Source organism: Hyperolius riggenbachi, chromosome 3, assembly GCF_040937935.1.
Source record: "Hyperolius riggenbachi isolate aHypRig1 chromosome 3, aHypRig1.pri, whole genome shotgun sequence".
Taxonomy (NCBI): Eukaryota; Metazoa; Chordata; class Amphibia; order Anura; family Hyperoliidae; genus Hyperolius; species Hyperolius riggenbachi.
In genome coordinates this window covers 34,260,337-34,287,315 of record NC_090648.1, presented here as the reverse complement: position 1 = coordinate 34,287,315, position 26,979 = coordinate 34,260,337, and the positions used below count along the sequence as shown (strand labels likewise).

Sequence of the window (26,979 nt, the reverse complement as noted above, 5' to 3'; positions counted from 1 at the left end):
TCTGACTGTGAGGAATTAAATTCACTGCGACCAAAGAAACGTGGCGGTTCGGGGTCTCATTTACCATGTGAGTAATCTCTATGCAGGATCTGACAAGAACCAGGCAGATCATTTGGCCGTCACATGGTGCTGCGCTCTCTGACCACAATTCACTCTGCTGGAGGCTCACACAGTATTGGTCAGGAGGCTTCCTGTGTCTTGCTCTGGGAGAGTGTGCAGAATGTCTCCACCCTCTGCTGCCCTCATGTGGGCAGGGCCGGATTTGTACTTTACCGCCCAAGGCCACTGTCACCAGCTGCCCCCCCTTCAGTATAGGTAGCGAGATGACCCCTCCCCTTTCCCTTCAATATAGGTAGCCGGATGTCCCCTCCCCCTTCCCTCTAGAATAGGTAGCCAGATGACCCCTTCCCTCTAGTATAGGTAGCCAGATGACCCCCCCCCCCCCGTATAAGTAGCCAGATGACCCCCCCCCGTATAAGTAGCGAGATGACCCCTCCACTTTCCCTCCAATATAGGTAGCCAGATGACCCCTTCCCTCTAGTATAGGTAGCCAGATGACCTCCCCCCCGTATAAGTAGCCAGATGACCCACCCCCCCCGTATAAGTAGCGAGATGACCCCTCCACTTTCCCTCCAATATAGGTAGCCAGATGACCCCTTCCCTCTAGTATAGGTAGCCAGATGACCCCCCCCCCCCCCCGTATAAGTAGCCAGATGACCCCCCCCCCGTATAAGTAGCGAGATGACCCCTCCACTTTCCCTCCAATATAGGTAGCCAGATGACCCCTTCCCTCTAGTATAGGTAGCCAGATGACCCCCCCCCCCCCCGTATAAGTAGCCAGATGACCCCCCCCCAGTATAAGTAGCGAGATGACCCCTCCACTTTCCCTCCAATATAGGTAGCCAGATGACCCCTCCCCCCTTTCCCTCCAGTATAGGTAGCCAGATCCCTCCTTTTCCCACCCCACCTTTCAGTATAGGTAGCCAGCTCGCCTCCACACCGCAGCAGCCATCCGTGTCACTCATTTCTCCACTCATCTCCAGTGAAGAAGCTTCCTTTTACTTTCCGTCTCCAATATTGCCCAAGTCCATAGCCGCCGGCCACAATGCAAACATGCACAGAGAGCAAGGTGGCTGCTGCACAGGCGGCTAGCAGCAGAGTACCACGGTCAGGCGCTCGCCTGATCTCCCTGCATTACAGCAAGCTTGCAAATGCCCTTGCTCCTGTGGTGCCCTAGGCCATGTCCTAGGTGGCCCGGACCTATATCTGGCCCTACATGTGGGTGAGGTTTGCCTAGTCTTAGAAGCATCTCTGATTACTGAAATAAAACAGCTTTATAGACAGCCTAGAGAAGAAGGAGAAGAAAGTCCAGACAGCAGCTGCATGAGTGAACAATAGATCTCTGCTTGTCTGTATACCTGAGGTAAGCCAATTGTGTTTTCCTGAAAATTGCTCTTCATTATGTCATGACTTATTAATAAACTGTTATTAGCCAAAGAGAGAAACTGGGCCAAAATGACCTCCCCTCCCTTAAAGTGTACCCGAGGCGGATATATTTGGCACAAATAAGACATAGAGGTGTGTTCCCATCTAAAGGACATTCCTCTGTGTCCCTTCCATGCAGGTTTCAAGGTCCCCGGCAACCCGTAGCCCCTCTTATACTGTAGAGACAAGAAGCTTGTTAGCAATCCTAGAGAGAAAGGGACGTCCTTAGCAAAGAGGCACTACTGCATAACGCCCCTTCCCCTCCCCTTAGGCCATCCTTCTGGTTCTCCCCACCTTTCACCCACCCCCATTTCCTCCTCTCTGTATGTGCAGTGTCGTGACCCCAAAGGTCACAAAAGTGAAAGTAGTTGCAGGTAACGAGCAGAGCGAGGTGGGTCGATCAATCTTCTCAGGGAGGAATGCTGCTTCTGGTAAGTATGTTTATTTTACTTTACTGTTTCACCTCGGGTTCTCTAAATGCAGCACAAATGATCACTCCACAGTGAGAGGCTGCTACATACTTTTTTGGGATACGCCCAGCCCCAGCCACACCCTAATCCTACCTATTGTACTGAATCAAATACACAGCATGTGAGTCTTGAACTGAGAAGTAAAGTTGACTGAAAACCATTTACATTTCTCAATGACGTTTCTTCTTTGTCTCAGAAATCTGGCAGGGATGTTTTGCATCAGATATATACTGTATTATCTCTGTGAGTTTGTTCTTTGTTGTTTTGGCTAGCAGGGCGACCACCATAACTAGACCATCACACAGAAGAGACCCCGGAGTCTGTCTGCACGGCGCAGTGGGCATAACCAGGAGGCTTGCCCAAGCGTATCAATCGCAGGAGGTAATCCGAATGAAGGGCGGAGTCTGTCAGGTCGATGAAGCGCTTGTAGTTCAGTTGCAGCTCCTGAAACATAGGGGGGGGGGGGGGGGGAAGTGCGTCACAAAACCGTGAAGAGATCAGTAAGGGCATAAGTAATCCTAATAATTCTAACATTTGTATAGCGTAGAATCAAGAGAAGAAATTGGTCGGTGAAAGAATGATGCTGCAATACTGCTAATGGTGCCCATAAATGACTTGATTGTGAGGGCCAATCAATCTTCCAATGCGATCATTTTATCAAATCGTAGTAGAATCGGTGCCGCAACATAGCCACCGATTGATTGACTTTGGCCGGAAAACGGTCAAAGGATCAATCATGCATTGGGAAAAATCTCGGTCACATGCGCTTTTACCAGGTGTGCGGCGGTAACAGCCTTCATTATTTTATCTTTTCCCAAAAACCGACATACCCCCGGCCAGTGTTCCCCCAAGTGTATACGTGTGTCCTCCCCTCCCCCTCTGTTTGCAGTGTTGCACCTGTCATGCCAGCGCAAATCCTGGCCTCCTCCAGGAGCAAGCACCTGTACCATGTGACACCAGCGTGTGTAGCAGCATCACTACATGTACATGTGTCACATGGTACAGGCTCTTGTGGTAACGCCGGACACTGGAGGGGGTCAGGATTCATGGACAGGTGGGCACACAGGCATGGGTAGGCGACACATACACACTTGGCTGCAGCAGGACGATTCCAAATAGATTTCATGCTGAAGTCTATTGGAGGTCGCTGTGCAGTGTGTGGGCAGGCAATAGATCCTTCTCCGATCCGATTAGAGGGGGATCTATCCAATGCTCTATGTGGTGGCAGATCGAGTGATATATAGCCAGCTTAAGAGATAGCTGTTCACAGTAGTGTATCTGGGTAATATAGCCTATGGCAAACACTGAAATTGACCCCCCCCCCCCCGCCCCATCAGTGCCCCCTTCCTGTTTCTCTCTGTATAGGTAGCTCCCCTCCCTCCCCCCCGTTATAGGGCATTGCATTGGTATCAGTGGGCTCTCCATTACTCACAGACCTCAGATCAGCAGGGACTGAAGAGAGTAGAGGGTGCGCAGTACCTGCATGGCACACATCACATGCAGGAAGTGACCAATGATGTCACTTCTGCATATGAAGAGCGCTGCGTCCGCGGTCACTGTGCACACTCTCTTTCTCTCTCTCTCTCTTTGGTCACTGCCAAGGTCTGAGTGAAGGGTTGGCACAGGGAGCAGGCATGACGGTGCAGCATTGGGCAGGCACGGCGCTTTGGCACCCATGGCACGAGCCATGCCTGCATCTCTCTAGATACGCCACCAGGGGTGTAACAATACTCCTTGCAAGGGATGCAGCTGCAAGGGGGGCAGAAGCTGCAGGTGCCTCCGTCTTGAGAGACTGATAACTAATAGCAAGGAGAGAAAAAAACTTTCTGCTCTCTGCACAATTTTTCTAATGACTGCATCTAATCATACAAAGTTTTGTAGACAAAGATTTGTAGTAGACAGTCCATATTCAGTGTGATGGGGAAGGGGGACCCATCCAAAGTTTTGCAGGAGGGCCAAGTGATTTATAGTTACGCCCTTGTATGCCATTAGCTATTCATATGTAAAACCAGGAACATTATTGATCATTTCGGTTCCCACAGCCCTTCCCCCAGGAGACGGCACACAGTACAGCGCAGTCACATAGTCTGATTACTTAACTACCATTACTGTTATGTAAGAAAGCAGAATATATATGGCCTTGATACTAATGTGGCTGTTCAGGGAAAGAGGAGGAGGACAGAACTGAGGATTTCAGACAGGCATGACGAGTAGAAAACCTGAAAACGGCTCTCAAAGTCCATCTTCTCCCCGACCACCTTCTTCAGTTGCTCCTGGACAGTGCAGATTCTGGCACAAGGTAAAACAAGGCATTATTATGTTTCATGTATGAAGCTCAAGGATAGGAGTAGAAACAAAACTGTAGAACAAACCAACCAAAAGACAACAGCTATAAATTTCATTTGTTTAGGTACATTAATGCTCAAGTCACATTATATCTAAAAAGTGCATTAATAAATACATAAAATGGCTCTTTTACACTACATGCGATTCCAATTTTGTTGCGATTTTACATGCGATTCCAATTTTTGAAGCAATTAAAAAAAGTCATCCATGCTGTGTTTTTTTCTGCATTTTTCTTCTTGTGTTTCTAGCATCCCGTGAAAATCACAGATCGGAATTGCGAATCGGAAATGTGAATTGCGATACATGGTGTAAAAGAAGCCAGATGGCCATTTAAAGGATACCCGAAGTGACATGTGACATGATGAGATGGACATGTGTATGTACAGTGCCTAGCACACACATAACTAGGCTGTGTTCCTTTTTTTCTTTCTCTGCCTGAAAGAGTTAAATATCAGGTATGTAAGTGGCTGACTCGGTCCTGACTCAGACAGGAAGTGACTACAGTGTGACCCTCCCTGATAAGAAATTACAACTATAAAACACTTTCCTAGCAGAAAATGGCTTCTGAGTGCAGGAAGAAGATAAAAAGGGACAATAGTTCATAGATTTTAGCTCTGGCAAACTTCAATGAATGTGTAATTGAGCAAAAACAAAAAAAACTGTTAAAACTTAAAAAGTAGATTTAAAATAAAACTGTGGAATATGTTAAAAACTCATTTTTAGGAGAAGGAGGATAGATACAATTGTTTATTTCATTAATTTATTTTTTGCCTCGGGTGTCCTTTAATGTGTGAAGCACCAACATATTCTGCGGGAACAGTGATGTAGCTATGGTATTTGGCACCTGGTGCTGATTATTTACAGACAGCCCCCTACCATACCCTGATCCCCTCCTTTTTTTTTAAAGGGTGGTTGCGCGAGTGGTACCCCCCACCCCGTGTGACACCCCTGGAGGTCTGGTGGTACCCTCCTCCCAGTCCCTACATAGCTTGTCACAGTGACAGATGAGTCTGGCCATGGCATTCATGATAGATTGTAGAGGCACGGGTCTAGTTAGAGGAGTAGCAGATGGGAGGATGTTGCAGTTGGGGTGAGAGATAATGAGGACATATACCAGGAGTGTGGTGATCTCCTGGGACAAGAGAGATCATAGTCTGGAGATAGGATGGCAGCCAGTGGGAGCGGAAGAAAATGGAGCTAGTATGCACTCTGTTAAGAATTAATTAAAGCTGCCTTCAGGCACAATTGTACTTTTTTCCCAATAACTCATTCCCAGGTATTTTTACACTGAAAATATATAATCAGGGGCATAACTACCGCATACCTCCCAACTGTCTGAGATGAGAAAGAGGCACAATTAAGCCACGCCCATGCCACAACCCAGATCACACCCCGCCACACCCCTAGTCACGCAAACTATAAGTATTTCATAAGAAAAATATGTTATTTTATAATTCAAACCACACTGGTCCTTTCTATCCTGGTGCACTTTCCTTCATATTAACATTATAAAATTAGTAATATATCAATTTAAAGGATGGGAATAAAGTTTAGAGTCAATCAGACACATTTTAGTAGAGAAATATATATATACATAGAAAGAGGGACAAAGTCCTGAAAGTTGGGAGCTATACTCCCGGGGAGCAGCCCCCGCTACGGCAGGGCGGGCCCAGAGCCCTCAACTACTAGCCTTCCCCTCCTTTAATAAAGGGATGCATACTTCAAACCAGGTGTTTTTGTGGCTAATACTTGTTATGGATGCAAAGATAGTGATGTCAGCACCTGGGCTTGCAGAGGGGCCCAGAGCTGTGGAGGGACCCAACCACTAGCCTTCCTCCGATACAGGGGAATACACTTCACATCAGGAGGTTTGTGGCTACACTTGTTATGGGTGTGACGATCATGGTGGCCGCACTTGTTTCATGACCAAGATGGGCCCCTAGGCTGTGAAGGGCACCAGGGGTAGGGGGTGGGGGGGCAAGGGAAGGGGTGTGACCATGGGGGCCCCATGAATTGTAGTTCCGCCTCTGGACCCTTGTAAGATGGGCCCCCAGGCTGTGAGGGTCACCAAGGGAGAGGCTGTGAACATTGGGGGAAATGTTTTGCTGAGGGCCCCATGAATTGTAGTTAAGCCCCTATATATAGTGTAGAATGAAGGGATCTAAACACTATATTTCAGGGGGTACGGCAGAGCAGGATTATCTACCAGACAACCTAGGCAGGTGCTTGGGGCCTAGTGCGTGTCTAGGGGCCCACCTGCTAGATTCTGTGACTTCTTTCCACTTCAGCTTACCAAAAGGACCAGAAGGGGCCCCTAATCTACTACCTTGCCTGGGGCCCCCATTACTTCTTACTCCATCTCTGGGGTACGGTATTCTACATCAGGGAAGGTTATAGGGGGATAATTCCTAAAAAAGCGAAATCCTAGAACATAGTTTCCAACTGTCCCTCTTTGGGAGGGACAGTCCCTCTTTTGGCGCCCTGTCCCTCTGTCCCTCTTTCCTCCTCATTTGTCCCTCTGTCAGGACTTTGTCCATCTTTCTATGTAAATATATGTATTTCTATACTAAAAAATGTGATTGACTCCAAACTTTATTCCCATCCTTTAAAGGGACTCCGAGCTCAGAAAAAAAAGGAAAGTTGTACTCACCAGGGGCTTTTTCCAGCCCAGTGCTGGTCGGGAGGTCCCACACCGGCGTCCTGGCTCCTCTTCACCCCGCTCCGGAATGGCTGGCAGGCCGCAGCCCGGGCGACACTCTCCAGAGTGTCGGGCTGCTTCTTCCGCATATGACGCGGATTACGTCACACGCCGGCCGCCTCGCGTCATCACGGTGGCCGGCATGAAAGTACTGCGCATGCGCGCTTTGTTCGCGCATGCGCAGTACTTTAACGCCGGCCGACGTGATGACGCGAGGCGGCCGGCGTGTGACGTAATCCGCGTCATATGCGGAAGGAGCAGCCCGACACTCGGGAGAGTGTCGCCCGGGCTGCGGCCTGCCAGCCATTCCGGAGCGGGGAGAAGGAGAGGAGCCAGGACGCCGGCGTGGGACCTCCCGACCAGCACTGGGCTGGAAAAAGCCCCTGGTGAGTACAACTTTCCTTTTTTTTCTGAGCTCGGAGTCCCTTTAAATAGATATGTTACTAATTTTAAAATGTTAATATGAAGGAAAATGAGGCATGATAGAGAGGACCAGTGTGGTTTGAATTATAAAGCAACATATTTTTCTTATGAAATCTTTATGGTATGTGTGACTAGGGTTGTGATGGGGGAGTGATCAGGGGGGTGTCAGGGGCGTGGCTGAAGTGTCCCTCTTTCTCATCTCAAAAAGTTGGGAGGTATGAATTCAGCTGCAGGGAAACACATTGCACCACAAATACAGAGTCACATTTACAGGTGGAAACTTTATATAGGTGCCAGGACTCAGTTATATGCAGCCCCTCCTCTTCTCTGAATTACCCTCCCTTCCCTTTCGCCCACCTGGGTGTACTTAGAACAGAGAGGAGCACAGAATGAATACAGGAAGACATGATACCATAGAGATCATTGCTGTACATTGTACAGTGACATCTTGTGGTTCAGGGCCGGTTTAAGCAACAATGGGGCCCCAGGGCAAAATAAACCTGGGGGGCCCCCAAAAAATACCCCGGAACAAAAATCTGCATTAAGGGACCTTTTTTTGCAGCTGGTATAGTCAGGGTGTGAAGTCCCAATCGGTCGGAGCTCCACATTCTGGCTACCCCAGCCTGCATGGGGGACAAGGGGTTAAAAAGTTTCAGGAGGGGGGACCCCACATAATTAAAAAAAAATTCCCACACTCTAAACATATAAAAAAAATTGGGAAAATAGGAAAAAATACCAGGGATCTTCATACAGCCATATTGCGGCTGTATAGTGATCCCTGGCCAAAGCGCTGCTGCTGCGTATAGACCCCCTGGAAACCCCGTCAGGAAATGTATTGCTCTGTCTTTTGATACATGTAAAATTACACTACCGTTAGGTTTGCTACTAAAAGTGACATTTACCGCATTTAAAAGTATACTTTTTTCCTTCGAAACTTTAAAAGCGATTTTCTCAAACTATAAGGTTTTTCTGAAAAATTGTTTTTTCCTCTTATTCCCAATTATCTCCTTATCATATCCTGCAAATTTAGGGTTTCTAGCATTTAAGGTGGATTTGCTATTAACAATTAAATTGGGCGGGTTTTTTAATGTGTATTTTTTTTCCTTTGAAACTGTAAAATTGATTTGTTCAAAAACTATAAGGTCTTTTTGAAAAAAATTGTTTTCCTCTTGTAGCCACTGGAGGCCCCTACAAGCTCTGGGGCCCTGGGGCAATTGCCCCCTTTGCCTCTATGGTAGCGCAGGCCCTGTTGTGGTTGCTTTATTGTACTGCAGTTTAAGTCATTCTGTTGATACGGCCAACACTTACTTCTCTTTAAAGGAGTGGAGCTCTTCCGCCTGCTGTCTTCTTAGCTCCTCCTTCTGCTCTTCCTCCTTCCTCTGTTCCTCCACTACAGCCTCGCGCACCGCGACCTTCACCCGCTCCTTATAATACAACTGGAAAGAGAGGAAACGATATGTGATAGACTGATTGACACCTGGATATATACAGTATAATTAATGGGCCTGTTTGTAAAAATTGAAAAATGAATTTGAGTAAGTTTATCTCTCACCTTCCTTATTTTTATGACAGTAGTCGGTCAGAGTCACAACAACACCTGAAGACAGGATTTTGCATACATTCAAATTCAGTACTAGATTGAAGGCGTAACCTGTTGAAAGTGCATTAATGTACATGGCCGTTAGAGGGCACTCCCCCCCTCGATCCTCATAAGCAATGCATGCAGGTCACCAGCTAGAAAATGATATATTTCATCTGGAGAACTAAATCTAAATCAACTCCTATAAATAGCATCCCAATTTGAGAAGGCCAATAGGATGCTTGTAAATTTCATGCCAATTTAACGGAGCTTGGAATAGAGCCAATCATAGCCACTTCCTGTCTATTTGGGCTGACCGGATTCCAAAATTCGTACAAATTCGGCATTAAATTTTTATGCAAGTCGTAATGATTATCATCTCGCTGACCCTAATTATAACTGTCCTCCTCTGACCTCAATAAACAGCTGCTTCCTATTCAGATTGATATGAAATGCATTCAGATTCTTTTCAGATACTTTTGGAATTATTCTAAACAGACAAATCTGACTAGAGCGAGCTCTGCAATGAATAGGCAGCAATCAAACGCATTATGCTAACAGCACAGAATGTGTACTCTGTGCTTTAATTATAACACATATTTTATACAGGCCCCTAAATCTGGTATCCCACTAGTCCCCTCAGTCAGTGGAGGCTGCAGGAGAATGTACTACTCAAGCATTTCAGGACTAGGTGATAAGGCGTCGCCTATTCCTCTTTCATTTCCTTCTCTGAATTGAAATTATTTAGTATTGATTTTAAAATATCTTCAGTATCATAACTGAAGTATTATAGAGATTTCTTCTAGCAGATATAACATTACATACCATGACCATTAAAATGTTAGAATGCGGTCATGGGCATAACTAGAAATCACTGGCCCCCCCCCCCCCTGCAAAACTTTGGATGGGGCCCCTTCTCCCTCCACCCTGAATAGGGACTGTCTACAAATTTTTGTCTACAAATCTTTGTAGGATTTGTTATCGGTTGGTAAGCAGATGCAGCTATTAGAACAATTGTGCAGAGAGCAGAAAGTTTTTTCTCTACTTGCCCTTAGTTGTCAGTCTCTCTGGATGAAATTCGCATACAACCGCATGCGATTTCGCTCCTGCATGCGAATTCGTCCGCGGAGAATCCGCGGCGATTTCCCACCGCACTAGTGGAAACGCACCCTAAGAAATGTTTCCAGAAGCAGTAAACACAGACCACTTTCTGCTTGGAACACTTCTCACTCCAACCAGCAGGTGGCGTTTAAAAAACCCCAAAACCATCATTAACACACTTCATACATAATAATTTAGCAGTTTATGTATTGTGTAAATATACTGGTCAGGCAGTAGCAGCGTCAGTCTCACCTCGGCCTCCGCTTTGACCTCCCGTATGGCCTTCTCACGCTCTGTCTCCGCCTCTCTCCTCACTTCCTGACACGCCTCCTGCAGGGCCTCTGTGGATTCCTTCCCCCAGCTCTGGCGTATCTCCTGCATGCTTTGCTCCATCTCCAGCTGCAGCTTGTGGCGCAGTATGGCGACGCGCTCTTCCTCCAGGTGTTTCCGGTTCCTCGCTATGTCCGCCAGCTGCTTCTGGAAACTCTGTGGCGACAGTCAGTAATGGCCAGTGAGATGCAAATAATTTTGAGTTGATGCAGAATTATGCAAACATTATAGGCAAATTGATGCCGCTTGAAAATGGACCAATTGAATTTTACCTGAGCAGGATTTGATTGGTTCGTTTTCAAGCTGCATACATTTGCATACAACATTTGCATAATTCTTCAACAGCTGGAAATGTCATTGCGTCTCCTTTACCATGCCTAGTAGTGACAGTGTGACAACTCTGCTTCTCCATGTCTTGGTGTCTCTGGCTAGTAACACCTCCCCCTCCTGCCCAGACTGAGCACCCATAAGCCCTTGCTACTAAGGCTGAGAGTGCCAAGGCTCTCTGGAGAAGCTGTGGGCGAGGCTTGTTTAGTTTACAGGGAATAACAGTATTAAAACAAAATAAGTATTTGGCTGGAGGAATGCCCTATAAACTAGATGAAAGGAACACAATTATGCAATGAGTAAAAGTTTGTCTCAGATCCACTTTAAGGCCTCTTTACCACGGACAGTTCATAGGCAGTGAAATGCCTCTCAAACTCTCACAACTGCTCACTGCTGCCTGGTAACTGCTCACTGCTGCCTGGTAACTGCTCACTGCTGCCTGGTAACGACTCACTGCTGCCTGGTAACTGCTTGTTGCTGCCTAGTAACCGCTCACTGCTGCCTGGCAACTGCTTGCTGAGCACACAGCTCAACAGTCCGTGGAAAAGAGGCCCCAAAGACACCTGTCCACAGAAGCAATCAATCAGATTCTAAACTACCCACCATGGCCAAGACCAAAGAGCTGTCCAAGGATGTGAGGGACTGTATGTGTGGTCCTGGTGATACCAGCTATAATCCCATCCTTCACAAATCTGTCTGGCTTATATTATGTTAGGTAGTCCTTCATCACTGGTCATTAAAGATCACATAAGGTAAACAGACATTACATGACCTTCGTCCATGAGTGTTAGGCCTGCAATGCACTGGTTATAAGCGGTATGGCTAAACCATTGGTGATTAGGTACCTTTTGTTGGACTTGCAGAGCCTCTTCTTTGTCCTTCTCCATCTGGTTAATGGTGGCACGCAGACTGGCACAGGTCTCACAGTGCGGTAACCCCTTCTGGTAGAGTCCATCTGTTGTAGAGGATACAAGGGATAGGCTGAAGATGGGTGTTGAATTGGGCTTCAGATGAGGTGATGGAGGAAGGACCCAGACACATACTGTTTTTGTACGGTTCAGCACCTCCCTTTCCTTAATAACTTATTTAATGTCCTAACTAGAGGTGATGTGCCTGGATATATGTGTTTTTTTTCTTGTTACTGACCCCTGTGGTTAGGGTTATAATTCAGTGCACTCCCTCCTTCCCCTGTATGTGTTTGTCAGCATGCAGACAGCTTATGCTGGTGTATGTGCATGGTGCACATGGACACATAACGTTAGCTCCCTTGTGCGATTGGTAAGATGCACTGTCTGTCCCAGGAGAGGACGTCAGGATGTGTGCTCCTAATCCCTAGATAGGTTTGATGCAATGAATGTGTTTGCATGTCTGCACTATGCATGTTACAGGGCCAGAGTTAGGACACCTATGTTTACCTGGGTACTTCTGTGCAGTATAGGTGACTAAGCATAATGTGTGTAAGCCTATGATGCTGAACTGGTTAAAGGAGACACCGGCATTAGGTTGGTCTCAGGTTTCCGTTGTACCCATGCCAGCCTAAAGATCGTGTTCTCATACCTCGGAACTTTTTGAGATGAGAAACAGGGACACTTAAGCCACAACCCCTGATCACGCTCCCATCACACCCCTATTCACATATACTATAAAGATTTCATAAGAAAAATATCTTGTTTTATAATTCAAACCACACTGGTCCTTTCTATTCTGGTTCATTTTCCTTCATATTAACACTTTAAAATTAGTAATATATCAATTTAAAGGATGAGAATAAAGTTTAGAGTCAATCAAACACATTGTTTAGTAGAAAAACATATAAATTTACATAGAAAGAGGGACAAAGTCCTGAAAGAGGGACAAATGAGGAGGACAGAGGGACAGTTGGGAGCCATGGTGTTCTGGTGATGTGTACTGTGCCCTCTCCTGTGTACCTCACAGTCTGTGCTCTGCTTCTCCTCATCACTCGGTGTCATCAGGTTGAATCTAAAAAAGACCTTTTTTTTTATACCCGTCTCTAATTTGCACATTTGTCATGTTTTAGTCAGCAGCTAGCCGTGTATTTTTTCGCATGTCATTTAACAATTAGACTTAAGATCAACGTGACGGTCTGACAATACCCATCAGTCACCATGGCAACGCTTTCCTCGCAATCATGTCTCCAGCATCACACCAATTTCCGAGCTGAAAAACATGTTTTTTTTTTTTTCCTTTACTCCCCCCCTCCTATATTCCTCATGAGCAGCAATTCATTGATTCGCTCAGCCGCCGCCATGAAAGCGATAACGGCGGCAGACTTGTCAAAACACACGAGAGGTCTTAGCGGAGGGATGTGGTGTATTTTTGTTTTTTTTTTTACACCTTTCAAGTCATTATGATAATCTGAGTAGAGCAGAAAAGGATTGCAATGAAATTGGGCCCTGGGCAAGATAGCTTTTTATCCACCGCTGATGGTAACCTGGCTTTTTTTTGTACGATTTGGTGGAGGTAGCATCCCCTGGTCCTCTAGACTTTCTCTGGGCACTAGGCAACTGCCTAGGATTGCCTTGTGGATGCTCCAGCTCTGGAGCAGATAAATGTTTTCTAAGGCTTGTTTTGTGCTCGGTTACAGAATTTGCTCTAAATCTGTGTAGGAGTTGTTTGTTGTGAAAGAGATAATTTTTTGAATCATCATCCACTTTATCACAGACTTTCAGAGATGCTCAGTGCAATATCCATGGACAGCTTAGTCTTTGCCCCGCCCCCTTGCAGTCTACACAGCCTCCCTCACTTAGCCCCTTCTTTGCCTACATAGCCCCTTTTGTAGACACACATCCATCATCACCTAGCACATTCCATACCTACATACTCACCCTCATATAGCTCTTTCTCTGCCTACATAGCCACATTCGCTTAACCCCTTGTTTACACACAGACACTCTAAAACCTATCCTTTTTCCTGCGTACACAATCATTCTCTCTGAATAGTTCAGAGGCGATATAGGTCTCTTTAACTGTTAACTACCTTGTAAAGATGCAGCATGTGTTTAAAGGAAACCTGTACTGAAAATAAAAGTCAAAATAAGCATACACAAGTCATACTTACCTTCCATGTAGTCTACTCCTCAGTGTCTTTCTTCTGTCCTACGTCCTGTTTGTTCACTGTGATCAAGGCAATTTTCCTTCCTCCATTTTGAAAATAGCCATTACCCCATAACAGCTTTCTGGTCAGCACACAGTTAAACTGTAACATCGCCCACTTGAGCCATAGGGAAACATGGACATTACCTGGTACATCCGTTTTCCTCTCAGCTATAACTGACAGCAACTGATATTTTACTGACAGCAACTGATATATTTCAGATCTGACAAAATATTGTCAGAACTGGAAGGGATTATTGTCAGAAGAAAATGGTGAGCTTCTGAGAGGAACTGATGGCAAGGTAACTATGGAATGCTCATTTGAAGTTACCTTATGTGTTTATTTTAAATATTTTTACTCAGTACAGGTTCTCTTTAACCTCTTCAGAACTACATTCCCCCCCAAATACCAGGCCATTTTTTCTGAAATAGGCCACAGCAGCTCTAAGGCCTCGTTGCAGGGCCGCACAACACAGCACACAAGTGATTCCCCCCCCCCCCTCCTTTTCTCCCTACCAACAGAACTCTCTGTTAGTGGGGTCAGATCGCCACCCCCCGGATGTTTGTTAATGTTTATTTGTCTATTTTTTTTTAAATTAATTTTTCCTGTTTTCTTTATATTTATATATTCCCCCTTCCCTCCCCCCCGTCAGCCAATTCCCGTGATCAGCTCTGCTCCGCCTACCAAGCAGGCTGCGCGCGATCTCATGCAAACTGAAGCCGCAGGACTTTTACGAGGATCGGCGTTAGGCTGTCCTGGGGCTGCCGCCGCAGCCAGCCCCTTAGCGTGATGCGGTAGGCAAGCAGTTAAAGTGAACCAGACATGAAGCACCCTCATGTATTTTCCCATATATATCAGTGGGAACATTAGAGAAAACACCTACCCTGCTCTCTGTTTCATTCTGCACTTCACAGCTTGTTTCTTATCAGACCTGATAAAATCCCTGACTGAGCATTCAGTCTGGCTTTGCTCAGGAATATTTATAGCTCAGTCTGTGTTCTCTCATGTCTTTTCAAGCCCAAGTCTGCCCCCTTGTGGCTCAGCTCAGGAATCATTATAGCAGAGTCATTATAGCAAAGCCAGACTGAATGCTCAGTCGGGGATTTTATCAGGGCTGACAAGAAACAAGCTGTGCAGTACAGAATGAAACAGAGAGCAGGGTAGGTGTTTTCTCTAATGTTCCCACTGATATATATGGTAAAATACATGAGGGTGCTTCATCTCTGGTTCACTTTAAGGGCCTGTTTCCACTACACTACACTCCAATGAATACCTATGGGAAAATCTGCATCAGAAAAATCGCATGTAGTGGAAACCGCCCTCTATTAGGGTAGTACAGCGCTGGGATCTAAGGAGACTGTTAGACGGTGAAACCGCCCTCTATTAGGGTAGTACAGCGCTGCGATCTAAGGAGACTGTTAGACGGTGAAACCGCCCTCTATTAGGGTAGTACAGAGCTGCGATCTAAGGAGACTGTTAGACGGTGAAACCGCCCTCTATTAGGGTAGTACAGCGCTGTGATCTAAGGAGACTGTTAGACGGTGAAACCGCCCTCTATTAGGGTAGTACAGCGCTGTGATCTAAGGAGACTGTTAGACGGTGAAACCGCCCTCTATTAGGGTAGTACAAAGCTGCGATCTAAGGAGACTGTTAGACGGTGAAACCGCCCTCTATTAGGGTAGTACAGCGCTGCGATCTAAGGAGACTGTTAGACGGCGAAACCGCCATCTATTAGGGTAGTACAGCGCTGCGATCTAAGGAGACTGTTAGACGGCGAAAGCGCCGTCTATTAGGGTATTAAAGCACTGCAATCTAAGGTGACTGTTAGACGGCGAAACCGCCCTCTATTAGGGTAGTACAGTGCTGCGATCTAAGGAGACTGTTAGACAGCGAAAGCGCCGTCTATTAGGGTAGTACAGCACTGCAATCTAAGGAGACTGTTAGATGGCCAAAGCGCCCTTTATTAGGGTAGTACAGCGCTGCAATCTAAGGAGACTGTTAGATGGCCAAAGCGCCCTTTATTAGGGTAGTACAGCGCTGCAATCTAAGGAGACTGTTAGACGGCGAAAGCGCCCTTTATTAGGGTAGTACAGTGCTGCGATCTAAGGAGACTGTTAGATGGCGAAACTGCCCTCTATTAGGGTAGTACAGCGCTGCAATCTAAGGAGACTGTTAGATGGCGAAACTGCCCTCTATTAGGGTAGTACAGCGCTGCAATCTAAGGAGACTGTTAGATGGCGAAAGCGCCCTTTATTAGGGTAGTACAGTTCTGCGATCTAAGGAGACTGTTAGATGGCGAAACTGCCCTCTATTAGGGTAGTACAGTGCTGCGATCTAAGGAGGGGATCAGATCCCACCAACAGAGAGCTCTGTTGGTGGGGAGAAAAGGAGGGGGGAGGGAAATCACTAGTGTGCTGTGTTGTGCGGCCCTGCAGCTTGGCCTTAAAGCTGCAGTGGCCTATTTTGAAAGAAATAGCCTGGTCTTTAGGGGGGTTTAGCACTGTGGTCCTGAAGTGGTTAAAGCAAACCTGAACTCAGAACTTCCACTCTGCTCATAATAACCTTTAAAGAAAAGTATAAATTTGTTACAGCTGATACAAATCCTGCAATAAATCTGCACTGTTTCTACTTCCTGCTTTCATGGAAGCAAACATAGGGTTAACATCCTGTGTTTACAAATTAGCTCTCTGCCATCTCTGCCATGGCAGTCACATGACACGGGGAGAGATCAAATTACAACTTGTGATTAGACACAGATGAGGGGGAATTAGACAGACTAAACTTTCTAAATACATCCAGGGTGCATTTCTGTATGTTTTCCTTCTGTCCTGTGCAAGAGTTCAGGTCCACTTTAATTGTGTTACGTATTAGTTCAGAAGAGAGCATGAAAAGAAAATGCCGTTACAATGAAGCATGTGATGTTGTTGTTGTAACAATTACCAGCTGATGATTGGTGATGATGTCATTTTTAGCATTGATTGGCCTGCGGTGTGGTATCGCCATTGTGTCAGACGCCGCACAGCGCTCACACAGCTCCGCTGCCATTTTGTTATTAGAAGAATTCAGCAGTAAATAGGCCAATTCACCAACACAAGGGGGTATTCATGAAATTCCAGGAAAGCGTTGATCATGTGCAAGGCGGGGACCAGTGTTACATGAACACAATCACACTTGTCATGTTCAATGCTTGCAGCACGTAAGATGCAGATGACTGACAGGAGCGAAGTACCATATATGTCTTTGTCATACAACAGGCAATAGGCCTGCAGGGAGCAGTTAGGGGACTACTGGCTTTTAATTGTTTGTTAAAGTGAACCAGAGACGAAGCACCCTTGTGTATTTTACCATATATATCAGTGGGAACATTAGAGAAAACACCTACCCTGCTCTCTGTTTCATTATTTACTGTTCAGCTTGCTTCATAACAGCCCTGATAAAATCCCCGACTGAACATTCAGGCTGGTTTCAGAGTGGGACGTTGCGTTTTAGGGAAGTTATGGTCGCATAACGTGCCCCTAACGCAACGCCTGGTGGTGTTGGAGCAGGACGCTACCAAGAGCAGCGTTACTAGCAGCTCTTGGTGCGCCTGCTCTGTCGGAGGCACTGCGGAGACCACGTGAGCGGAGCTCTCCGTATCACGTGGTCCCGCCAGCCAATCCGCGGCCGCTCCAGGATGTAAACACTGCAAGTGCAGTGAATAATAAGTAGCCATGTGCCTGGCTACATAGCGGCCTCTCCCCGCCTCCTCTTCGCCCTTAAATTAAAAAAAAACCTACTGAGCATGTGCAAACCGTCCAAAGCGTCTTAGCCGCGTGTAAAGTACTGCATGCAGTACGTTATGTAGATGTGCTGCGTTACAACGTAACGCAACGTGGGCACTGTGAACAGCCCATTGATTTTTCATTGCTGTGCGGTGGGGTGCATTACAGGCTGCTCTAACGTGCGCCTGTAACGTCCCACTGTGAAAGCAGCCTTATGGCTCATACACACATCAGACCATAGTCTTTGGAAAATGAAAGATCATAGACCAATTTTACCCCCTTCCATGTAGTATGAGAGCCATACCTACACAGTCTATTCTATGGAGCTGAACTCCCCATCAGACAGAAATCTTTGCAAGAAGCTGCACACATTCAACAGATCCGTTCCTGCAAAAGATCCGTTCCTGCAAAATGCATTCATAGTCTATGATATCTGCAGATCCTCATACACACCTTGTTTAACGGACATTCATCTGCAGATCAGATCCACCAGGATGGATTTTCAGATCTGCAGATGATTGTCTGATCTGCAGATGAATGTCAGTTAAACAAGGTGTGCAGATATCATAGACTATGAATGAAATTTGCAGGAACGGATCTTTTGCAGGAACAGATCTTTTGCAGATACTGATCTTTTGTGTCAATACAGCATCTGTGTGTGCAGCATCTGTGTGTGCAGCATCTTGCCAAGATTTTTACCTGATGGGGAGTTCAGCTCCATAGAATAGACTGTGTAAAGTATGGCTCTCATACTACATGGAAGGGGGTAAAATTGGTCTGTGATCTTTCATTTTCCAAAGACTATAGTCTGATGTGTGTATGAGCCTTTAGTCTGGCTCTGCTCAGGAATCATCATAGCTGAGTCATTATAGCAAAGCCAGACTGAATGCTCAGTCGAGGATTTTATCAGGGCTGATAAGAAGCAAGCTGAACAGTAAATAATGAAACAGAGAGCAGGGTAGGTGTTTTCTCTAATGTTCCCACTGATATATATAGTAAAATACATGAGGATGCTTCGTCTCTGCTTCACTTTTAGGTCAGTCATTTCCTTAAAGGGAGTCTGAAGCGAAAAAAAAAAAGATACTTACCTAAGGCGAAGGAAGGCTCTGGGTCCTATAGAGCCTTCCCTCTCCTCTCCCCGCAGTAATGAGCGAAGGATTGCTAACGGATGAAATCCAAATGTGTTTCATTCGGATTTCATCCTTCTAATTACTGCAGCTGAGCGGCTTGTTTGTTTGGTCACGTGACTACTACGCGTCCTCCTTCAACCCGGAAAGAGGAAGTGTTTGTAGTCATGTGACTGCCGGATGTAAGTTTAACGCCCCCTAAACAAGCCACTCAGCTGCACTAATTAGGAGGATGAAATCCGAATGAAATTTTCATTGTTTACATCCTGTGTTTACAAATTAGCTGCTCTGCTGTGGCAGTCAGCTGATGGATCAAATTACAACTTGTGATTAGTCACAGATAAGGGGGATTAGACAGGCTAAACTCTCTAAATACATACAGGGTGGATTTCTCTATGTTTTCCTTCTGTCCTGTGCAAGAGTTCAGGTCCACTTTAAAGGACAACTGAAGCGAGAGGGATATGGAGGCTGCCATATTTGTTTCCCCTTAAGCCGATCCTCTGCCTTTCATACTTTTAGCCATAGCCCCTGAACAAGCATGCAGCAGATCAGGCGTTTCTGACATTATTGTCAGATCTGACAAGATTAGCTGCATGCCTTGTTTCTGGTGTTATTCAGACACTACTGCAGCCAAATAGACCAGCAGGGCTGCCAGGCAACTGGTATTGCTTAAAAGTAAATAAATATGGCAGCCTCCATATAACTCTCACTTCAGTTGTCCTTTAAAGGGAACCTAAACTGACAAGGATATGGATTTTCCTTTTAAAATAATACCAGTTGCCCGACTCTCCTGCTGATCTTGTGTCTCTAATACTTTTAGCCACAGCCCCTGAACAAGCATGCAGATCAGGTGCTCTGACTGAAGTCAGACTGGATTAGCTGCATGCTTGTTTCAGGTGTGTGATTCAGCCACTACCGCAGCTAAAGAGATCAGCAGGACTGCCAGGCAACTGGTATTGTTTAAAAGGAAGCATCCGTACCCCTCTAAGTTAAGGTTCCCTTTAAGGGGCCTTGGCAATCCATCGAGAGGAATGAAGCACGGCCTGGCCTTACCTGTGTCTCTGTGCAGCCAGGGACGAGACATGGAGGAGAAGCAGCAGTAACAGGCCTCAGTGTCAGAGATGAGTGCTGGGAGACGGGCGGCTAGCTACAAGCTGTTTACACTGGTCTCCTGGATACAGGAGCTGACTGCATAGTGAGGGAGGACAGGCAGACAGCCAGCAGGGGGCACTAAACTGCCCACACAAGACAGGCTAGCATTGCATTGCTGGGATCTCTCCAATGACCGTACACTATGGCATGCTATACATAAAAAGGCAAATAGCCTTAAAATGCATTAAGTTTCCTTTCTTTCCCCCCATGTTCATAAAAGTGGAAATCAGTTGTGACACTTCAGCCGGATTGACACTGTTTGCGTAATCACTGCTTAAAGTGAACCCGAGATGAGAGGGATATGAAGGCTGCCATATTTATTTCATTTTAAGCAATACTAGTTGCCTGGCTGTCCTGCAGATCCTCTGCCTCTAATATCTTCAACTATAGCCCCTGAACAAGCATGCAGCAGATTAGGTGTTTCTGACATTATTGTCATTTCTGAAAGATGAACTGTCGCGGGAATCTTAAAATTTAAGGGCCTGTTTCCACTACACGCAGATTGGATGCAGAAAGACTCCAATGAATGCCTATGGGCCGGTTTCCACTAAACGCAATTTTTCTGATGCAGGTTTCCCATAGGCATTCATTGGAGTCAGTTTTTCTGCATCCATTCTGCGTGTAGTGGAAACAGGCCTTAAAACACATACAAATTAGAAGTACATTTCTCCCAGAGTAAAATGAGCCATCAATTACTTTTCTCCCATGTTGCTGTCACTTACAGTAAGTAGTAGAAATCTGACATTACCAACAGGTTTTGGACTAGCCCATTTTCTCATGGTGGGGTTCTCAGGGTTTTCTTTATTTTTAGAAGCACTTCGTCAATGGCAGTTGCTCCGTCCAACTGCAAAAAAACTGTAGGGTGAGCAGGGAGGCTGGCCAGCATCTTTCTGCTTGAAGGTATTTTGGACCATTGCTCTTTACAAAACATCTCTAGTTCATTCAGGTTTGATGGCTTCCGAGCATGGCCAGCTCTTTTTAAGGGCTGGTGCACACCGAGCGGGCTTCCTTGCGTTTTTACAGCCGCTTGCGGCTGTGGATACGCTAATGTAATGTATTTCAATGGGCTGGTGCACACCAGAGCGGGAGACGTTTAGCAGAAACGCATACTCCCGGGCTGAGGCATTTTTTGGATTTCGGAGGCGTTTCTGCCTCCAATGTTAAGTATAGGAAAAATGCAAACCGCTCTGAAAAACGCCAGTTCAGAGCGGTTTTGCAGGCGTTTCTTACAGAAGCTGTTCAGTAACAGCTTTACTGTAACAATATATGAAATCTACTACACAAAAACGCTACCCAAAAACGCAAAACGCTAGGTGAAACGCTTCATAAAAATAAGAAAAAGCGTTTCAAAAACCGCTAGCATTTTGCGGATCTGCTAGTGCTTTTTGGTGTGCTCCAGGCCTCACTCACTTTTCAATTATATTCAGGTCTGGGGACTGAGATGGCCATTCCAGATTGTTGTACTTGTTCCTCTGCATGAATGCCTTAGTGGATTTTGAGCTGTGTTTAGCATCGTTGTCTTGTTGAAAGATCCAGCCCCGGCGCAGCTTCAGCTTTGTCACTGATTCCTGGACATTGGTCTCCAGAATCTGCTGATACTGAGTGGAATCCATGCATCCCTCAAATTTGACAAGATTCCCAGTCCGTGCACTGGCCACACAGCCCCACAGCATGATGGAAAAAAACACCATATTTTACTGTAGGTAGCATCTGTTATTCATGGAATGCTGTGTTTTTTTCTCCATGCATAACGCCCCTTGTTATGCCCAAATAACAAAATTTTAGTTTCATCAGTCCACAGCACCTTATTCCAAAATGAAGCTGGCTTGTCCAAATGCGCTTTAGCATACCTCAAGCGGCTCTGTTTGTGCTGTGGGCGGAGAAAAGGCTTCCTCTGCATCACTCTTGCATACAGCATCTCCTTGTGTAAAGTGCGCCGAATGAACGATGCACAGTGACTCCATCTGCAGCAAGATGATGTTGTAGGTCTTTGGTGCTGGCCTGTGGGTTGACTCTGACTGTTCTCACCATTCGTCGCTTCTGTTTATCCAAGATTTTTCTTGGTCTGCCACTTCGAGCCTTAACTTTAACTGAGCCTGTGGTCTTCCATTTCCTCAATATGTTCCTAACTGTGGAAACAGACAGCTGAAATTTCTGAGACAGCTTTCTGTATCCTTTCCCTAAGGGCCCGTTTCCACTGGCCACCGTGTGCGGCTGCGAGATGCACAGTGGCACTTCCTGGTCAGCGGGAACGCTGGCGAATCCCACAAGCCATGGCATGCACGGAAACTGACAGCAATGTCTGCCGAATCGCTAAGGTAAGCGATTCGGCCGGCGGCGCCATAGATTCCTATGGCAGAGTTTTCCCGCGCGGTTCGCCTGCGGGGAAACTCTCAGAATTCAGCCCGGTTTCCGCAGTAGTGGAAACGGGCCCTAAATCATATTGGTGAACCAGCTTTGTCTTCAGGTCATTAGAGAGTTGTTTTGAGACCCCCATGTTGCTACTCTTCAGAGAATATTAAAAGAGGAGAGAAACTTACAATTGACCCCCTTAAATACTCTTTCTCATAATTGGACTCACCTGTGTATGTAGGTCAGGGGTCACTGAGCTTACCAAGCCAATTTGAGTTCCAATAATTATTTCTAAAGGTTTTGGAATCAATAAAATGACAACAGTGCCCAAATTCATGCACCTGCCTAATTTTATTCAAACAATTATTGCGTACTATCTGTAAATAGAATAAACTTTATTTCACTTCTCAAGTATTACTGTGTGTGTCTCTTATATAATATATATATATAAATGACATATTTTATCGCAACAACCAACGATTTATACAGGAAAATCATGACGATTAACAAGGTTGCCCAAACCTTTGCATCCCACTGTATACATGTCTATCTCATCATGTCACATGTCACCTCGGTTGTACCTTAAACTGTTTCCTTACTCTGATTACACCTCTCTGACAATGCAGCTGTCTTTGGTTGGTTTTCGGGTGCCATATCAATAGAGTGCTTAGGGCCCTGTGTAAAACTCGCACTGGGGCCCCAAGCTCCTTAGTTACGCCACTGGGAGTAGAGTTGGAAAGACGTACGGAACCACAAAGACCGGTGTTGCCTCCTCAGATAATCCACTGCAGAGATTTCCTCTCTCATTCAGTCAGCAAAACCTCAGATCTCCGTCCGTCTGCCTCCACGTTCGCCATCTGAACGTTTGTAATCTGTCTCCGCTCTGGAGGGTCTAATTGTGTCCTGCTTGGAACATCTGCTATCAGATTTAATTGCCTCGAACGTGGACTGCTCTTACTGAAGGTACAGATTGTTCTGCCCAGAAAAATACAATAAAAATAATAAGTGAACTTGTGATGCCCCCGTAATGTTCTGCGAGTGCCGCGGCCACTACATTGTCCGCGTTTATTTTTATACGAATGTTTTCAGCGAGGAGACGACGACAAGTGGCTCCTCGATTGCTTTTAATTCCCTGAAATTAGAAGTGAGTGCGCTCATCTCCGGAGACCGCGGTCCTTGACAAAAGTTGTTTTTGTATACGAGCTGCCCGTCCGCTCCTGCTGGCATCTGTACCAATCGTTTTCTCTGCGCTAGGCCAGGCCAATCAACTCCTTCACCGAGATTCTCTGAAATTTTACACCGGCAGAGAGAATTTATGACCTGTGAAACAAACGCTATAATATTATCTAGGGAGTTATTGTATTTATTCCAGCATTTGGCAATCTGATCCCCTTGTAGGGAACTGTGCCCAGCGCATTAACACAACGGCGGTGGTTAGCTGTCCTGGTAGAGAAAAACCGTCACAATAAGGTTGGTTAGTTGGTTTATATATTGTTGATGGCAGCAATTATTTTGAGTCTTCTGTTAATTTGGGGAAACAACTTTAAAAAAAATTCAGAGTTTAAAATTATACCTAGAAATGTTTATAAATGTTCATTTTTTTTAATCATCGATATCTGGCCTATTCAATCATAATGATCGAATGATTTGAAACTGCACCACACCTCTCACAACCTCGGATCAGTAGGATCCATAAACAGGAGTTTTCAGGCATAGGCAATCCAGGCCACTACCTAGCGTGCCATTGGTCCTGGGGGGTGAAGGCAACCCCATGCCCGATTAAGCCCCGCCCTGAGCTAAATCACAACAGGGGTTTGTTTTTGCCTCCTTTACTCCCAGTCCCTCCTTCTGTCTCCTTGTGCCACCTTCAGAGCCCCTGTGCCACCTCTGTGGTTCAGCAATTTATAGATCACAAAGGTAAAAGGGATGATATTAAGGTCCTAAAAGCATGAGAGGACTCTTCCCCCCTCCAACTTAGAGGAACTCCAGTGAAAATAATGTAATTAAAAGAAGTGCTTCCTTATTACAATAATTATGTATAAATGATTTAGTCAGGGTTTGCCCATTGTAAATTATTTTAATTCCCTGATTTATATTCTGACATTTATTACATGGTGACATTTTTACTGTTGGCAGGTGATGTAGCTGCTGCATGCTTTTTTGGCAGTTGTAAACAGCTGTAAACAGCTATTTCCCACAATGCAACAGGGTTCACAGACAAGCTGACAGGAGTTCCACAGTCCTCAGAGTTTCTTGTGGGAGGGGTTTCACCACTATATCAGTCATACAGCGCCCCTGATGGTCTGTTTGAGAAAAGGAATAGATTTCTCATGTAAAAGGGGGTATCAGCTACTGATTGGGATAAAGTTCAATTCTTGGTCGGAGTTTCTCTGTAACGGAGCATGACAGACATATCTCCAAGGTGTGTCACATGACCCCCAGGAACCCGCTGCCAACGCCTCACCGATTCCTGTCAGGAAAATTAGGAAACTAAATCAAAATAGCAAAAACTCTGGTTCCCAGCAGAGGAGACTAAAGGTTACAGACTTCACAATGAACAAAGAAACTTAATACACTCGAGTTATCATCAGAAGACAAGATATACGAGAGTCCTGCAGCGTTACAGACAACGGCCATTTCCTAAAGGAAGTCATTCATGTCCATTTACTCCTGTGAAAGAGGGAAAGCCCATCAGAATGTCACCTCTACCTGCTCCCAGTCCCGCAAGGGACAGGAAACCACTGGGGGGGGGGGGGGGGGGGGGAGAGGCTATCACATTTATAACTTTCTATCTCAGATGGTCAGTGAGATGCAAATCATGGAGTCAGGAAAGGGGAAATTTCTGTCATTGATGAATTATGGGGCAGTAGGTGAGTAATTGACCCTACCACCCACTGATCCTTGCTGCAATGAGAGAGAGTCTTACATTGTAGGTTCTCTATTTTATTATTTTTTTTTATTGATATAGCACCAACATCTTCCATAGCACTGTACATAGTACAAAACAAACATATTTTAGATGGAAGACTGAAATGTGCGCTTGTCCGGCGGTTCAGCACCCTGTCTGCGGTCCACAAGCAACATTTGGGTGCGTTTGCAATACTATGTGCGATAGCACTTGACGTGCAGTGTTACCCGACAGCAGAGAACTGGAACAAGTCTCGTCTGATCACAGATATGGCTGTGCTGGTACCAAGTGTTAACAAGTGCCCAGCAGATGCAGGAGAGCAGCTGACAGGCGGGGAGTTCACTGCCTGTCTGAAAGAGGTCTTACACTGGAAGTAGTTTTTAACCCTGTGCACTGAAAACACATTCACAACATAAGGATCTTCACTTCTAAAATCAACTGTAGTCATTTTATACTGGATCAATCCACCAGCATTGACGTTCCACCCTGAGGCAATCTTTGGTTCCACCTTCAAGCAGAAGGAACAGGCTCTTGGCCGATTTGTCCCCTTCCACGTGGTAGGAGAACTTACCTACACAGCCTGTTCATAGCATTCAAAATCTGTTGGCCTTCATACTACATGGAAGTGGTAGAACTAGCCAATCAAAATTAGTGTATGCACCCTAAGTGGCATTCTATATGAGCTAAGAACTCTTGTTCTCATCAAAGCTATCACCTTAACAACTTTTGTTGTCAATGTGTTTAGATTTTCTCCATGACTAAGGCCCACCAAAAGGCGCTAGCATAATCGTAAACACTCAGCGCTCTTTGAAGTGATTTTTCAGAGCGATTCTAGGAATGTGCAGAGCGATTTTCTAAGCATGCCTAGCGATTTTTTAAGCGTTTTGGTGTAGAGTATTTAATTTTTTGTTACAGTAGATCTGTAACTGAACAGCTTCTGTAACAAAAACACTTGGAAAATCACTCTGATCTAGAGCTTTTCAGAGCAATTTTCCTATACTTAACCTCCCTGCCGTTCTAATTATTTGCTGCGCACGGCAGGGAGGGTTTTTTTTGCATTTTTTTTTTTTTTTAGCATGTAGCTAGCCTAGCGCTAGCTACATACTTCCCCCCTCCCTGCGGCGTCCCTCCGTATGCGCCGATCGCCGCCGGCGCATATGCCCATCCGGAAATCCCGTTCTGAACGGGATTTCCATGAGGGCTTCCCCCATTGCCATGGCGATGGGCGCGATGACGTCACGTCAGAGAGAGTCCCGATCCACCCCTCAGCGCTGCCTGGCACTGATTGGCCAGGCAGCGCACGGGTCTCGGGGGGGGCAACCTCTGATGCGGCGGGTAGCGGCGGATCGGCGCAGAGCAGCGGCAATCGTAAGTGACACGCAGCTAGCAAAGTGCTAGCTGCGTGTATAATAAAAAAATTATGCAAATCAGCCCAGGAGGGCCTGAGGAATCCTCCTCGGCAGATTACCCCGAGCTGAGCTCGGGATAACCGGCAAGGAGGTTAACAGAGGCTGAATCGCCTCAGAAATCAGCAGAAATGAGGCAGGACCCGCATTTGCATTTGAGAAAAAAGCTCATCGCTCTGGTGTGCTCCATCCCATTCAAATACTTTAGCCAAGCGCTTTTCAAATCGCAAGCATTTTAAAAAGCGCTCAAAAGTGCTCTTGGTGTGCACCAGCCCTATCACTGGACCACACACAACTGGCTCAGTAGAGTTAAGCTCCATCTACACAGTACAATTTTCAATCAGATCAACCAGTGATCTGATAAGAAGTTACATTGTGACGTCCAAATGGTTTCCAATC

The 26,979-nt window shown here is 45.8% G+C and overlaps 1 protein-coding gene across 3 annotated transcripts in view; it reads right to left on the bottom strand.

Moving 5' to 3' along the window:
- LOC137560916 (uncharacterized protein PF3D7_1120000-like) overlaps nt 1–19,945 on the bottom strand; it is a 39,707-nt gene extending 19,762 nt beyond the window's left edge. For 2 of the 3 annotated variants that reach the window (XR_011029843.1, XM_068272089.1), the window contains exons 1-5: nt 19,816–19,945; nt 11,605–11,714; nt 10,355–10,588; nt 8,731–8,858; nt 4,175–4,244 (exon numbers count right to left, since the gene is read on the bottom strand). Coding sequence is in view for 2 of the 3 variants with exons in the window: in XM_068272089.1 (XP_068128190.1) it covers nt 4,175–4,244; nt 8,731–8,858; nt 10,355–10,588; nt 11,605–11,714; nt 19,816–19,846 (573 nt within the window). In the remaining variant the exon portion in view is untranslated. Of the gene's footprint in view, nt 1–2,165; nt 2,400–4,174; nt 4,245–8,730; nt 8,859–10,354; nt 10,589–11,604; nt 11,715–19,815 lie in introns of those variants that run through there. The other variant, XM_068272088.1, reaches the window with a different exon arrangement.
- Between the last annotated feature and the right edge of the window lie 7,034 nt (nt 19,946–26,979).